The sequence below is a fragment of the Dendrobates tinctorius genome, unplaced genomic scaffold (assembly GCF_039654945.1).
Source record: "Dendrobates tinctorius isolate UK_male_01 unplaced genomic scaffold, ASM3965494v1 ptg000250l, whole genome shotgun sequence".
In the NCBI taxonomy this organism is placed as follows: domain Eukaryota; kingdom Metazoa; phylum Chordata; class Amphibia; order Anura; family Dendrobatidae; genus Dendrobates; species Dendrobates tinctorius.
In genome coordinates this window covers 34,975,812-34,992,581 of record NW_027361917.1, presented here as the reverse complement: position 1 = coordinate 34,992,581, position 16,770 = coordinate 34,975,812, and the positions used below count along the sequence as shown (strand labels likewise).

General features: G+C 44.6%; 1 protein-coding gene across 4 annotated transcripts in view; it reads left to right on the top strand.

Annotated features, from left to right (window-relative positions):
* Nucleotides 1-16,770, top strand: part of LTBP1 (latent transforming growth factor beta binding protein 1) — a 492,758-nt gene that overhangs the window by 369,349 nt on the left and 106,639 nt on the right. For all 4 annotated transcript variants that reach the window (XM_073557607.1, XM_073557605.1, XM_073557606.1 and 1 more), the window contains 8 exons: nucleotides 905-927; nucleotides 7,808-7,880; nucleotides 10,084-10,182; nucleotides 11,619-11,744; nucleotides 12,085-12,210; nucleotides 12,740-12,862; nucleotides 14,197-14,316; nucleotides 16,277-16,402. In XM_073557607.1, the coding sequence (XP_073413708.1) occupies nucleotides 905-927; nucleotides 7,808-7,880; nucleotides 10,084-10,182; nucleotides 11,619-11,744; nucleotides 12,085-12,210; nucleotides 12,740-12,862; nucleotides 14,197-14,316; nucleotides 16,277-16,402 (816 nt within the window). The remainder of the gene's footprint in view (nucleotides 1-904; nucleotides 928-7,807; nucleotides 7,881-10,083; nucleotides 10,183-11,618; nucleotides 11,745-12,084; nucleotides 12,211-12,739; nucleotides 12,863-14,196; nucleotides 14,317-16,276; nucleotides 16,403-16,770) is intronic.

Here is a 16,770-nt window from a genome sequence, read left to right as displayed (position 1 = left end):
CAGCGTAAAGAAGAACAAGGAGTCCCGGAAGCAATTGATATGGCCTCCAGAGCCCTAATCTCAACATGAGGAAACAAAAGGTTTTGCACAAGCCTACATCCACAGAAGATCTGGGGTTAGTTCTCCAAGATGTTTGGAGTAATCTCCCTATAAAGTTCCTTCAAGAACAGAGTGTAAGTGTAGCAAGAGGAATTACTGTTCTGCTTTTGTTTTGAAAGCATAGGATGGGAACACCAAATATTAATTTGATTTAAATTTTCTTGTGATTGTTCATTTTGCATTTTGTTAATTGATAATGAAACTATTAATACTTTTAAAAGCATTCTTACTTTGCATAATTTTTTCCTAAATCTTACCTCTACCTAAATCTTTTGCACAGTACTGTATATGTATGTGTGTATGTATATATGTACAGTATATATATCATGTATAGATATACAGAGAACTTCTTTATGGGCATGTACATGTGTAGCCCATGTGTCGTTGAAGTTGTGAAAATGTGTTCCTTACATCAGTATGATGTCGTTTCTGTAGCTTGTGGATGGAGATTTACTAGAGGCACTCAGATGTTTTTCCACACGTCTGGGTGCCCATGCCTTCATCGGATAATTTCATTCAGCATAGTATAGACCTTCACCTTGTAGATAGTGAAGGCTTCCATCTGGCATGGAGCTAGTGTTAATGTTAGGAGAATGTTTTTGGCTGTTGTGATCTGTTCCTACACAGCACATTATATAAATACTTTTTATAACTATGATTGAATAATTGAACATTTACATCAGTAAAAGAAATCTATGGGCCACATCTTTTCTGTTGCTGAGTATTTTCACAATCAATGTTTTATCATTTTAGCCAATTGAAAAAGTGTACATTTTGTAATTAGACTTTCTTTTTCAATTCTTAGATGCTACTAGAACTGAAAATCGGGTAAAGTACTTGTTTTATCTCGCATCACCAAGGTTCCTTTATAGTTGCATGTTAATATATTGTTGAAAATATCATCCCCCTAGTATTACTTGTCCATTTTGAAGGTTAATTCTAACAGCTCTTTGTAATCTTCTAAAATGCTTTCTTGCTCATAAAAAACACATTTTAGACTATCCTAGCAATTCTAAAATTACTACTTGCCAGAAGGTGATCTTCTCTAATGTTTTTGTGCCGTCACTTTGCAAGTGTTAGGCTTTGGCCAAGGAACCCATATTCCCACAAACAACATTTAGGCCACATTTAGGCCATAGGGTAATTATAAATGTACTAGATGATGGCCCGATTCTAACGCATCGCATCACTAGTTTCACTTTCCATAGATCACTGTTCAGTGTGTGTCTGGGGGAGGAACAGCTGCTCTCTGCAGTGAGGCTGCTAGAGGGGGAGGATTTGTTACTGCGTGATGAGGGCTTCTTCATGTGGACGGGGATAGCCTGTAGCTATGGAGGGTGGGGTTGTTGCTATAGAGGGCATGTTTGGAGTAGAGTAGGAGGTTACGACCAGTTCTCATTTCAATGCCATAACACCCCCCCTTGGACGTCCTGTTCAGAATATCTAGAAAACCGTGCAAACTAGTTACAGAAAGTAAATTACATATTCTCATAATTCTGCAGCCCAGATATGTACTGAGATTATGTGAAAAGCCCGGACAACCCCTTTGATAATAATGCAATAATGCACCCCCCCAATCCTGATATGTATGGTTCTCTCACCCCCAATAATATGTATGGTTCTATGATTCTATCACCCCCAATCCTGATATGCATGCTACCCCTCAACCCCCTATCCTGGTATGCATGGTCTCCTGACCCCCCCAATCCTGGAATGCATGGTCGTCCTCACCCCCCAATCCTGGTATGTATGGTCCTCTCGCCTCCCTTTCCTGGTATGCAAGGTCCTCTTACTCCCCTTTCGGGGTATGCATGGTCCCCACACCCCCCAATCCTGGAATGCATGGTCCTCTCACCCCCCAATCCTGGTATGCATGATCCTCTCACCCCTCTTTCCTGGTATGCATGGTCCTCTTACCCCCCTTTCGGGGTATGCATGGTCCCCTCACCCCCCAATCCTGGTATGCATGGTCCTCTCAGCCCCCAATCCTGGTATGCATGGTCCCCTCACCCCCCTATCCTGGTATGCATGGTCCCCTCACCCCCCTTTTTTTGGTATGCATGGTCCTCTCACCCCCCTTTGCTGGTATGCATGATCCTCTCACATCCCAATCCTGGTATGTATGCTCACCGTCACCCCCCTTTCCTGGTATGCAGGGTCCCCTCACCCCCCAATCCTGGTATGCATGGTATCCTCACCCCCGCTTTCCTGGTATGCATTGTCTCCTCACCCCCCAATCCTGGTATGCATGGTCCTCTTACCCCCCTTTCGGGGTATGCATGGTCCCCTCACCCCCCCAGTCCTGGTATGCATGGTCCCCTCACCCCCCAATCCTGGTATGCATGGTCCCCTCACCCCCCTATCCTGGTATGCATGGTCCCCTAACCCCCCTTTCTTGGTATGCATGGTCCCCTCACCCCCCTTTGCTGGTATGCATGGTCCTCTCACACCCCAATCCTGGTATGTATGCTCACCATCACCCCCTTTCCTGGTATGCATGGTCCTCTCACCCCCCAATCCTGGTATGCATGTTCCCCTCACCCCCCAATCCTTGTATGCATGGTCCCCTCACCCCCCAATCCTGGTATGCATAGTCCCCTCACCCCCCAATCCTGGTATGCATGGTCCCCTCACCCCCAATCCTGGTATGCATGGTCCCCTCACCACCCTTTCCTGGTATGCATGGTCCCCTCACCCCCCAATCCTGGTATGCATGGTCTCCTCACCCCCCTTTCCTGGTATGCATGGTCCCCTCACCCCCCTTTCCTGGAATGCATGGTCCTCTCACCACCCAATCCTGGTATGCATGGTCCCTTCACCACCCTTTCCTGGTATGCATGGTCCCCTCACCCCCCTTTCCTGGAATGCATGGTCCTCTCACCCCCCAATCCTGGTATGCATGGTCCTCTCGCCTCTCTTTCCTGGTATGCATGGTCCTCTTACCCCCCTTTCAGGGTATGCATGGTCCCCTCACCCCCCAGTCCTGGTATGCATGGTCCTCTCACCCCCAATCCTGGTATGCATGGTCCCCTCACCCCCCTATCCTGGTATGCATGGTCCCCTAACCCCCCTTTCTTGGTATGCATGGTCCCCTCACCCCCTTTGCTGGTATGCATGGTCCTCTCACACCCCAATCCTGGTATGTATGCTCACCATCACCCCCCTTTCCTGGTATGCATGGTCCTCTCACCCCCCAATTCTGGTATGCATGGTCCCCTCACCCCCCAATCCTGGTATACATGGTCCGCTCACCCCCCAATTCTTGCATGCATGATCCTCTCACCCCCCAATCCTGGTATGCATGGTCCCCTCACCTCCCAATCCTGGTATGCATGGTCCCCTCACCCCCCAATCCTGGTATGCATGGTCCCCTCACCCCCCTTTCATGGTATGCATGGTCCCCTCACCCCCCCCAATCCTGGTATGCATGGTCCCCCTCCCCCCCTTTTCCTAGTATGCATGGTCCTCTCACCCCCCTTTCCTGGAATGCATGGTCCTCTCACCCCCCAATACTGGTATGCATGGTCCTCTCGCCTCTCTTTCCTGGTATGCATGGTTCCCTCACCCCCCTTTCTTGGTATTCATGGTCCCCTCACCCCCTTTGCTGGTATGCATGGTCCTCTCACACCCCAATCCTGGTATGTATGCTCACCGTGACCCCCCTTTCCTGGTATGCATGGTCCCCTCACCCCCCAATCCTGGTATGCATGGTATCCTCACCCCCCCTTTCCTGGTATGCATGGTCTCCTCACCCCCCAATCCTGGTATGCATGGTCCCCTCACCCCCCTTTCCTGATATGCATGGTCCCCTCACCTCCCAATCCATAGAATCATAGAATCATAGAATCGTAGAGTTGGAAGGGACCTCCTGGGCCATCTGGTCCAACCCCCTGCTCAAAGCAGGATTCGCTAAATCATCCTGGTATGCATGGTCCTCTTACCCCCCTTTCGGGGTATGCATGGTCCCCTCACCCCCCAGTCCTGGTATGCATGGTCCCCTCACCCCCCTATCCTGGTATGCATTGTCCCCTAACCCCCCTTTCTTGGTATGCATGGTCCCCTCACCCCCCATTTGCTGGTATGCATTGTCCCCTCACCCCCCTTTGCTGGTATGCATGGTCCTCTCACATCCCAATCCTGGTATGTATGCTCACCGTCACCCTCCTTTCCTGGTATGCATGGTCCTCTCGCCCCCCAATCCTGGTATGCATGGTATCCTCACCCCCCTTTCCTGGTATGCATGGTCTTCTCATCCCCCTATCCTGGTATGCATGGTCCCCTCACCCCCCTTTCCTGATATGCATGGTCCCCTCATCCCCCAATCCTGGTATGCATGGTCCTCTTACCCCCCTTTTGGGGTATGCATGGTCCCCTCACCCCCCAGTCCTGGTATGCATGGTCCTCTCACCCCCCAATCCTGGTATGCATGGTCCCCTCATCCCCCTATCCTGGTATGCATGGTCCCCTAACCCCCCTTTCTTGGTATGCATGGTCCCCTCACCCCCCTTTGCTGGTATGCATGGTCCTCTCACACCCCAATCCTGGTATGTATGCTCACCATCACCCCCCTTTCCTGGTATGCATGGTCCTCTCACCCCCCAATTCTGGTATGCATGGTCCCCTCACCCCCCAATCCTGGTATACATGGCCCGCTCACCCCCCTATCCTTGCATGCATGATCCCCTCACCCCCCAATCCTGGTATGCATGGTCCCCTCACCCCCCAATCCTGGTATGCATGGTCCCCTCACCCCCCAATCCTGGTATGCATGGTCCCCTCACCCCCCAATCCTGGTATGCATGGTCCCCTCACCCCCCAATCCTGGTATGCATGGTCCCCTCACCCCCCTTTCCTGGTATGCATGGTCTCCTCACCCCCAATCCTGGTATGCATGGTCCCCTCACCCCCCTTTCCTAGTATGCATGGTCCTCTCTCCCCCCTTTCCTGGAATGCATGGTCCTCTCTCCCCCCTTTCCTGGAATGCATGGTCCTCTCACCCCCCCAATCCTGGTATGCATGGTCCTCTCGCCTCTCTTTCCTGGTATGCATGGTCCTCTCACCCCCCTATCCTGGTATGCATGATCCTCTTGCCCCCCTATCCTGGTATGCATGGTTCCCTCACCCCCCTTTTTTGGTATTCATGGTCCCCTCACCCCCCTTTGCTGGTATGCATGGTCCTCTCACACCCCAATCCTGGTATGTATGCTCACCGTCACCCCCCTTTCCTGGTATGCAGGGTCCCCTCACCCCCCAATCCTGGTATGCATGGTATCCTCACCCCCCCTTTCCTGGTATGCATGGTCTCCTCACCCCCCAATCCTGGTATGCATGGTCCCCTCACCCCCCTTTCCTGATATGCATGGTCCCCTCACCTCCCAATCCTGGTATGCATGGTCCTCTTACCCCCCTTTCGGGGTATGCATGGTCCCCTCACCCCCCAGTCCTGGTATGCATGGTCCCCTCTCCCCCCTATCCTGGTATGCATGGTCCCCTCACCCCCCATTTGCTGGTATGCATTGTCCCCTCACCCCCCTTTGCTGGTATGCATGGTCGTCTCACACCCCAATCCTGGTATGTATGCTCACCGTCACCCTCCTTTCCTGGTATGCATGGTCCTCTCGCCCCCCAATCCTGGTATGTATGGTATCCTCACCCCCCCTTTCCTGGTATGCATGGTCTTCTCATCCCCCTATCCTGGTATGCATGGTCCCCTCACCCCCCTTTCCTGATATGCATGGTCCCCTCACCCCCCAATCCTGGTATGCATGGTCCTCTTACCCCCCTTTTGGGGTATGCATGGTCCCCTCACCCCCCAGTCCTGGTATGCTTGGTCCTCTCACCCCCCTATCCTGTTATGCATGGTCCCCTCACCCCCCTATCCTGGTATGCATGGTCCCCTAACCCCCCTTTCTTGGTATGCATGGTCCCCTCACCCCCCTTTGCTGGTATGCATGGTCCTCTCACCCCCCAATCCTGGTATGTATGCTCACCATCACCCCCCTTTCCTGGTATGCATGGTCCCCTCACCCCCCAATCCTGGTATGCATGGTCCCCTCACCCCCCAATCCTGGTATGCATGGTCCCCTCACCCCCCAATCCTGGTGTGCATGGTCCCCTCACCCCCCTTTCCTGGTATGCATGGCCCCCTCACCCCCCTTTCCTGGTATGCATGGTCCCCTCACCCCTCAATCCTGGTATGCATGGTCCCCTCACCCCCCAATCCTGGTATACATGGTCCCCTCACCCCCCAATCCTGGTATGCATGGTCACCTCACCCCCCTTTCCTGGTATGCATGGTCGCCTCACCCCCCAATCCTGGTATGCATGGTCCCCTCACCCCCCTTTCCTGGTATGCATGGTCCCCTCACCCCCCTTTCATGGTATGCATGGTCCCCTCACCCCCCCTTTCCTGGTATGCATGGTCCCCTCACCCCCCTTTCCTGGTATGCATGGTCCCCTCACCCCCCTTTCCTGGTATGCATGGTCCCCTCACCCCCCAATCCTGGTATGCATGGTCCCCTCACGCCCCAATCCTGGTATGCATGGTCCCCTCACCCCCCTTTCCTGGTATGCATGGTCCCTTCACCCCCCTTTCTGTGTAGCCACGACCAATCAGCGTCGCGGCCCTCTGTCCGCGACCAATCAGCAACGCGGCCTTGTAGCCTCAACCAATCACTGTCGCGGCCCTCTAGCATGTAAAAAAATATAAAAAAATGAAAAAAGGTTATTCTCACCTTCCGACGGCCTCCTGTCTTCTTTCCACGCACCTGGCCTCGCGTTCCCAGTAATGCTTTGCGGCTTAGACCGCTGATGACGTCGGTCTTCTTTCTTGCTCTCTTGAGAGTGACGTCGGTCTTCTTTCTCGCTCTCGCGAGAGTGACGTCGGTCTTCTTTCTCACTCTCGCGAGAGTGACGTTATCAGCGATCTAAGCCGGAAAGCATTACTGGGAAAACGAGGCTGGGCGCGTGGAATGAAGACAGGAAGGTGAGAATAACCTTTTTTTTATATTAATTCTCTTTTTTGCAGATTAAGGCCTGCGCCCGATTGAGTGCTGCGCCTGCCGCTGATTGGTCGCGGCAGGCGCAGCTTACCGTTACAAACAGCTGCGCCTGTCGCTGATTGGTTGCGGCCTGGCTGGGGCCTGGCAGCCGCGACCAATCAGCGATCTGCAATTTCGGTTACAGACAGACATGATAAGGCATTTATATACAGTATATAGATAATTGCTGGTGATCTGACTGCTGGTATCCTCATGATTATGAAAGTAGGGGTTACAGCGTTTTTAGGGCTAAAGGAGCAGTAGGGCAATGTGCGGCTGTCGCTGCATTCTCTGTCTACTGTATGGGATGAGATGGCCCAAGTGCTGTACTCACTGATCTTCATCAGTCCCATACACAAAAGGGTCTTTCAAGAACATCATTTTCATGATCTGTCCAAGTGCCAGCAATCAGACCACCTGCAATTACCCTTTTATCACCTATCCAATGGATAAGTGCTAAATGTTGTATACATGAAAACCCTTTATAAGATCATACATTTGTCACCAATCCTGCAACTAGTGATAAAGATTTGGCTCAATTTTTAGGTTGCCCTGCAAGTAGGGGAAGCGCTTGTTTTTATTCTGCAATATTGGAGAAAATCTCTTTCACTATGTCGTGCCTTTTATGTGGTTTTTAAACTTTTGTGTCTTCATTTGTGCTTATTTAGGACCTTGATGATCGAGGACAGCTTCATATTTCACCTGGAATTTCCACAGTAAAATTAGATCCTCAGTATCCTGGTAAATATTCATTCTACCATGTCTATGTAGATACTGAAAATCTTTTAGTCATTAGTGTAGAAGTAGCAGCCATTGACATGAAAGTTACAGTTTTCAATTTTTTAGAGTCAATGCAAAGGGCTATAAATGATATTTGCCTGACTTCTACACCAATAATAAACCAACCCAAGAATATTTAATTTTTTTTTAAATAAATTCTTTATATGGCAATCAGTCTAAAATCTGCATTTATGTAAAGTTATACGAAAAATGTTCCAGTCTGTATAATGAACTGCATAAGATTTTCCAATCTATAATATATGACTATAGAAGTAGTAATAGTAATGAAAGGTACAGGAAAAATGTTTTAGTTCAGATAACAGATGATTATGGCTATAAAGTTGTAAAGAAATGTGCCAAACAATAGCACGTGACATATGAAAGGTAAAACATTGTCAAGTAGATGAAGTGAACAGTCTTTAAGGCCAATTCATTAAGAATGGTGTAGCATAGGCTTGTTCTATTCCAGCCTTGATGGAGTACAAGAGGCACCAAATTTATTAAGAGGCACACTCCACTTAATGAAATTGGAGCTTCTTCTGAGGGCTGGACATCCGTGTGCTGTGCCAGAAATGATACTCCGGTCAGGGTCTGGAGTAGCATTTCTGCCATGCAAAACGCTGGAGGTTTTGATTAATTGGGCAGGTGGAGTGTGATCATGGCCTGCCCCGGCTCTTTGTCAGTTGTACCCATTTCAACGAAGTTGATTAAAACTGTTGTGAAAACTCCAAAAGTTGCAAATTTTTTACACAACTCCACTTGCGCAATCATTTTGCAACTTTTCATAGCTTTTACCCCTCCTTTGTGGGGTAAAAGCTATGATGGATCCGTCCCTTTGTTTTACCGATGAATGATATAGTTGCCAGGGCTGGACTGGGACTAAATAACAGCCCTGCCACATAGACCGAGCAGCCCACATACAATATTGCCTTTCCCGATCCAAAAAATAAAGTGCAGCATTCCCATGGCATAAATTTCTTTGGCACACTGCCCAGTACTCTCCCAAATGAGTTGTCTGGCAATTGGGAGGTAATCAGCACTAATGACGTCACATCTACACAGAGCAGTTAGGAGGTGTGCACATCCACCAGGCATAGTTTACCTATCCTTTTCCTTAGAATAGGACATGCCTAATGTTCACGTGTCCTTGTAGGCATGTGGAAACATGACATTACCAGCACTACTCACCTCTCGATGCAGAAGTGACCAACCTTTCCAGGCTGCGTTCATACATTGCAGTATTTTTTTATGCAATTTTTGAAAATTGTGGCAAGACAGTGCATTTTTACGACAACTGCGGCCAAAAAACAAATTGTGACAACAACTTGTAAAGGCAGCTTTAATAAATTGACAATTGGGTGTTATCATTCCTTTGTTAAAAGCCTGAGTTACAGCACGCAGAGTTCAACCATCGAATCTGTTCAGAGGAGAAGTGGTGACAGCCATTTGTCAATTAGACCATGGCTATACAGAGACTATGGCTGTGTTCCTACGAAGTGGTTAGCATATACCGTCATACCCAAGTATGCTGTACGCTAGGTGCATACAAGACTGTTAGAGAAGGACTTCTTAGAGCTTCAGTAAATTAGCAACAGATATCATTCAATGGATAATCTACAAGTGACACCATAAAAAAGAGACGTCAACTGCCCACATGACCAGCAATAAAATCCTACAAAAATTCTAGAATATGATGCCCCATTGCAAAAATGAGAGCAAAAAAAATCAAAAGGTCTTTAAAAGTTCCAAATTTTATTGATGCAATTTAATAGAATGATATAGACAAACAATACTTATAGATGGGTAAAGGTAAATGACTGGGCGGACAGACCCAGTAAGCAACACATGGCACAACATGCAATCAGTCATTAACAATGGACCAAGTGACACTCTGTGTTATTACATATACACTGCAATGTGGATAGTAAGTAATGGGGCAAAATAGTATGTACACCCTAGTAAATGTATTGCTGGTATCATAGTGTCATACATAATGCTCCCATCATTGCACATAGCCCAAACAGAAAAAAAATGACTACAAGAATCTAAAGTGCCGCAACTTGCGTTATTCTCAGGCACTGGTCCATTCTTTTTCACAGATTTTGCCACAAACATATAAGGCAATTTACTTAATAAGAAATAAAATGTGTTTTTTTCATTACAGTTGTTGTTGAAAGATCCTCTCCACCTGTACCTGTAGAAATAGCTCCTGATGTTTCCAAGTCGAGCGAAAGTCAAGTTATTGCCCCAACTCAAGTTACAGGTACAGTTTGAATCTCCTTTTAATGTATGATCTATATATAAAAATATAGAGGTATGGTGATCCGCCACTTGTAAAGTGTTCTGGTCCTTTGGTGCCTTTTTATGACGCTGATTGAAGGCAGATTCATTGGAACAAATCAATCTTGCATGTTGAATTTTGTCTGTTTACTGTTGGGTGCAGGTGTTGGAAAGTCAAAAGTCAGGCTTTAGCTGGCATGCGCCAGCCCAGGTAACTTCCCAAGACAGTGATCGATCTGTACATTGTCTCCAATTTTTCTAAGCAATTTATGGAGAACACTCTTTAAAGCCAATCTTTAAAGGGCTATTCCCATCTTAGATATTTATGCATGTGGTTGTTGCATCCAGGCAAAAACTTAAGTCAGGCTGGAGTCAGAGAACTTCTTACTAGGCAAATGGGAGTATACCAGTTCTGGAACATTATTGTAAATTCTCTACATATGCCATAAAGGTCTAGTCTGGGAATATCCCTTTTCCTCTTGTATACTGTGCAGTCATCTAAGATCACTGGTACATCACTAGCTTTCATTCTTCATGGTTTCAGCTTTTCATGATGTACACTGATATACAAGTCATTGTTCGGCTCCTTAGACTACTTGCACCTTGCCAATGAAAGTAGGTCACATATGTAGGACTGCTTTTGACGATGTAACCGTAATGACATCTTGGTGATCGTTAACTCTCGTTGGCTATTGAAATGCCTATATAAAGTATAATCAGTCAGCTGTGCTGATTATACTTTATATAGGCATTTCAGTCCTTTATATACATGTTTAGGGGGTATTTTTAAGCCAATGGTTGATATGTATGTACATTGATGTTTCGCATCTTGATATCATATCTGATGAGGTTTTATGTGAACATATTTATGTTTTTGCATGCCATATTGGTGAACTTATTTATTTCAATTTATCACATGCCTTTTTCTTGCCCAGCTCATATGTTTAATTGTGGAGCTCCAGTGATTTAATGTCCCACATGGTCACTCTTCAGGGGTGTTGTCTATTTGTCATGGTTTATACATGTTTTTAGGTGGTTTTAACATATTTTTATGTATGTCAAGGGTGTCTAATAAAGGTTTTATTTTATGTTTATTTTCATGCCAGGTGTACACACACCATTATTTGTTGTGTCTTTTCTCTTCAGTACTTAGTTAGTTGTCTATACTAGGTGAGGCACCCTGTTGCTTACTTGTTATACTCTTGATCTATGGTGGTGCACCCTTTCTCTTCCTATACAGATCCCATAATATGGGTGTGTGCATGGACCCTTAAAATTGACTTGTCTCCTAATGCGGAAACATGCTAGTTTATTTGTCTCTTAAGTATCCCACCTTGGAAGTAAGAACACACTGGCAACCCTGTGCGTCTGCTGTCACAATATACCATATTATCACCGTTATCTGCTGTGTTTCATTAGAAGTCAATGAATGTATCGTGGACCCTGATATCTGTGGAGAAGGTTTCTGTGTCAACCTGCCAGTTGGATACTTGTGCGTCTGCCATGAAGGCTACAAGAGGAATGAAAATCAGACCAAATGTATTGGTAAGGTCCTCTACTAAAATTGTGCACCTATCCGTTGGTCAGTAGGCTGGGGGATTTTATCCAGTACTTAAAATATATATAAGGAGTAAAACGATTCTAGTATTGTTTCTTTTATTAATAAGACCAGTATTACTGTTTGTCCATCTGTCTCTTGTTATCACTGCACTCTGATGTGTCGTATACATAACCATCACCTAATCACCGGCTGATGTTGAGATATCGCTATTATTGACGCGTCCTTGGGACCGCCATTGATGAACTGTCACTGACAGCATGGCACCACAGCGGACATGTCCTGGAACTATTTGTTGTGTAATGAACTTTTTGAATGTTTTCTTAGATATCAATGAGTGTGTAGAAGATCGCCGGCTGTGTTCCAATGGCCGTTGTGAGAATACAGATGGAAGTTATCTATGTATTTGCTCAGCGGGCTATATGGCTAATGAACGGGGATCCGACTGTGTGGGTATGTAGCTTTATTTTGAAAGCAATTAATGTGATTTGGTCACCAGACAGACTGATCTAAGCATGTGAATCTCTTAGCTGTTGATATATATATATAACTAGTAGACATTTAGGTAACCATACACTTTATTACCTCTTTTTTTATGCAAAAAAAATGCTAAATTTTACTGCACCAGCAAAGTGGATGAGATTTCTGAAGTCTCATGCACATGTTGCTTATTATTTCCTTGCAGATTTGAAGCAGTTTCGTATCTGCAGCATGTCAATTGTTTCAGTGTTTTTGCAGCAATTCTCGTCCTTTTGAATGATTGTGAAAAAAAAAACACATAAAAAATGCAACAAAAATGCTGCAAAATATGACCTGATACTATTGCAAACTATTGACACTTTTCAAACGTTTAAAACTTTCTAAAGAAAATGGCTAGGGTTAAACGGTGGGTGGACAAGGGGGACTCATGAGCAGAAGTGTACTTGCAACATTATTAAAAATGTAAATGTATATTTTATTTGTGTTTTTTTTTTTTCTTCAGATGTGAATGAGTGCTTGAGACCAGATGTTTGTCCAGACGGGCTTTGTATGAACACTGTTGGATCATTCCGCTGTCAGTATTGTGACACTGGTTTCCGCATGAACAGAAGAGGACAGTGTGAAGGTGGGCGGCATTTTGATAAAAGTGATATATGAAGCTGCTGACTGGTGGAGCGAGTTAAGGGAAAATTATGTATTATCTGTGTCAAAATTCAAAACAAAAGAACAATGACGGAGATTGAACCAAATACTTAGTGAGGGAATATTCAAGTTTAGGCATTTATGTTAAACAGTAAAGGCCCTTTTACATTTAGCGATGCACCAGCGATCCGACCCGGTCAGGATCGCTGGTGCATCGCTAAATGATCGCTAGTGAGCTTTCATACAGAAAGATCTCACAGCGATGCAGCAGCGACGCAGCGGACGATACTCACCTTTCACACACAGCGATCCAGACGTCCTCCCGCCCTCCTCCACGCGTCGCTCGTCTCACACAGCAGGAAGCCCAGCAGGAAGCTGACGACGAGAAATGGATCTGCCCAATCTCGCGCAATCAGCGATGGACAGCGGGGGAGCCGGTCGGAGGTAAGTATCACACATAGCGATATCGCTAGCGATATCGCTATAACGTCACAAAACCAGTGACGTTTTGTAAAACCCCCTTAAGTCTAGCCTGGCCATCCAAAGGTCTAAATCAAAAGGGCATCCAGGGTTTATTAGTTTAATAAGCAGGAAGCAAAATCAGGTTAAAAACAGAGCTAAAAAATAATTAGCTTGCTATCTTGACCATGATTGACATCATCAAACCAGTCACACTCACTGTGAAAGCATCCTAAATAGCCCTTTCACTTAACAAATACATTGTGGTCCGAGATCATACACCTCCAATTTGATCTTTTCAGATGTATCTGTGTCATTTGAGAAGTTACTTTTGATTGCACCAACACAGTGGTTATTCCCATCCCACCAGACCACTCCATTCAGTCATGGTGATCCACTTGCCATAGCCAAGGGCCCCAAGCCTATTGCTGTAGATGACTGTAATCACCTTAACTGACCACTCTAACACCACGATCACTGCTGATTAATAATGCTAAGTAAACATAGCTAACAGAGTTAGGTGTATACAGAGTTGGGTAAACTCCCTGCTAATTTATATAATAATAGGTTTACTTATTTAGTAATTACATGGCTTTAATAGTCATACTATTTCCCAACTTTGCTGTTACTTATGTAATGTATAGAAATATTTGGCAAGACAGGTAAGAGAAATAAATACACTTTGAACTGTAGTTGGATACCATGGACACATCGTGAGTGTAATTTTCGGCTATCCTTGCAATTCTGTTTTCATTAAATCATATCCCTCCAGCCTTCCTTCCTTCAGAAGTTATACTGTCTGTTACATTAATTATGAGATTTATATATTTTTTATGTCAAATGTGCCTTTTTCGGCAGATATTGATGAATGCTTGGTACCAACCACATGTCCATATGACAGATGTGTCAATAACCCTGGCTCATTTGCATGTGTGCCCTGTCCTGATGGATACAAAGGATCTAATGGACGCTGTTTTGGTAAGTTAATTATGCTACATGTAGATCATATTCAGTAGATAATGGAGGCTCGAAGAACTTCTCTAATTTATAGGACATCACTCTATAGTTGTGCTCCAATTAAATTGAACTGTAAATGCAATTTGCACCTCCATTTCATGGCCGAGCTGCCAGTCATTAATATGAACGCAGAGGGAAGTGGTAAGGCAATAGGGGTGTAGATTGCAACACATGGGCTTACCGGATGGCAAGCAAGGCAACAACTTTCCTCTGAAGAGGCTCTGACATAGATGTTATAGATTTAGGCACGGAACTTGGAGATTACAACAAAAGCTCAAATGTGTGATGGTTACAGTACTAGGAGGCTCCTACACTTGACGGTTACACTAAGCATCATTAAATCTATGGCAATAACTGGGCACCATGGTTGTACTTGTAGATGCTCTTTGCTTGCAGTTCAGGGGATGATTTAACCATCTGCTATACTGGTGAAAATATCAACTTACTACTCGGTGGCTTTATCCGTGGCAGTATTACGATAAATGCCTCAATGCGCTCTCCTGTCCTCTTTGCCCAGCAGGTACCCCTGGCATTCCCTTTGAAGTGGGTACCAGTTTTTCTCTGGCCTCTTAACATTGGCAGCTTGTACTCTGCGCAGTATAAGGAGATGACTGTTAATCAATGATGGATAGATGGGCAGAGGCCACTCATAAAACTGTCAATGACTCCGCAACACACACAACATTGAGGGGACTCCAGTGCTGCATTCAATGAAGCGCTATTTTATGAAATCTACTGTAAGAAAACAAGTATATGACACAGTTTAAAGTTTGGTTTCTGTCACTGCTTCATGATGCCTTCATGTTGCAACATAACCCCGGTGAAAGAATCCTTACAAATGTGCTCTCTTGTTTTTTCAGTATACCTTGACAGCCTACAGTACGAGCAGTAAGAAAGGCCACGTTTTATTTTATAGATGTTGGTGCTCATAGCTTTAAATATCTTTTTCTAACTTATTGATCAGCCTTTATAAAGTTCTGAATATCTGTAATAAACTCCTTTACCTTATTTTGATTCCTTCTGTCTTTAACACCATGCTGAAAGTGCTGGCTTGTCAGCTTAGTTCATTTTGTCTACTTATGAATGAATGAACTAGGCTGAAAAGCCAGCACTTTCGCATGGTGATAAAGACAGAACAAAGCAGCATAAGGTAATGGAGTTTATTACAAAGATTCATAATTTTACAAAGACTGATTAATAATTAAATTTAAAAAATGTACTGTAGTTACTCTTTAAGGACTAAGTTGTTGCCAAGCATTGGAAGTGAAAGTCCCAATTCTAACACGCAGACATGATTATCAAGCTCCTTCTCCTTTTTGTAGCTGCTAAAATTTCTAGAAGCTAGAGAAAAGGGAAGGAGCTTCATAATCATGTCTGCTTGTGAGAATAAGGACTCTCACTAAGATTGTGTTGTAAGAACTTAGTCCTTAAAGAGTAACTCATCTTTTTATTATCTAATTAATCAGTCTTTGTAATGTTTTGAATCTTTGTAATAATCTTTTTATTCTGTTGAACTGAAGCTTATATTTGCTCATGGCACTTTGCTGTCTAGGTTGTACCTTTTAATTTGAACATTTGTAATATTTATGTCTGGTAACATTGAGAACTACTCAATTATTATAACAGCTTAATAAAAGCTCCTTATTTAATTTTTCACTTATGTTCCTACTATTATTATTTTATTATTATTATTAATAAATATTATTTTGTGCTTTAATGAAGCCAGAAAATACAACCACCATTAGGTTTTCGCTGATGAGCATTTCAGAAAAATATGAAAATTGAAAACAGATTTTATTTCAAATGTGGACTGAAAATAAATGAGCTGGCATTGTGCCTGGCTCTCTAATGAAAGTGATGTTCCTACATGTCTGCACATTTATACCTTATTTTTTTTTTCTGACCTTCGTTAAATTTGTAGACATTGATGAATGCCAAGAAGACACTTCGCTGTGTGCCAACGGTGACTGTTCCAATCTGGAGGGATCGTACATGTGCACGTGTCGGACAGGGTTTGAATCAACCTCTGACAGCAAACAGTGCATTGGTAATTAGATGTTCTGCCTGAGCCGTACATTTATTTTATTCATTTATTTTTGGATGAAGGGTCAGATCTAAATTTCATGAGACTTAGCAGAAGGCTATTGACCAGTAAATCCATCTGGTTCCATTTCTGAATGTCAGACGTTTGTAACCTTTTTGATGTCAAACCTAATTCATTCAGCCAATTTATTGGCCTGGCTTTATATAGTCACGCTAATATGTGCTTTTATGAATATATCGTTTTATATACATAGCATTAGTATAAAATATAAATATATGACATATTTTAATGTTTGCTTCAGATCTCTTTACACTATGTCAACCCCGAGTCTAATAATTGGGAGATCATAAGAAAGCACATCAATTACATGA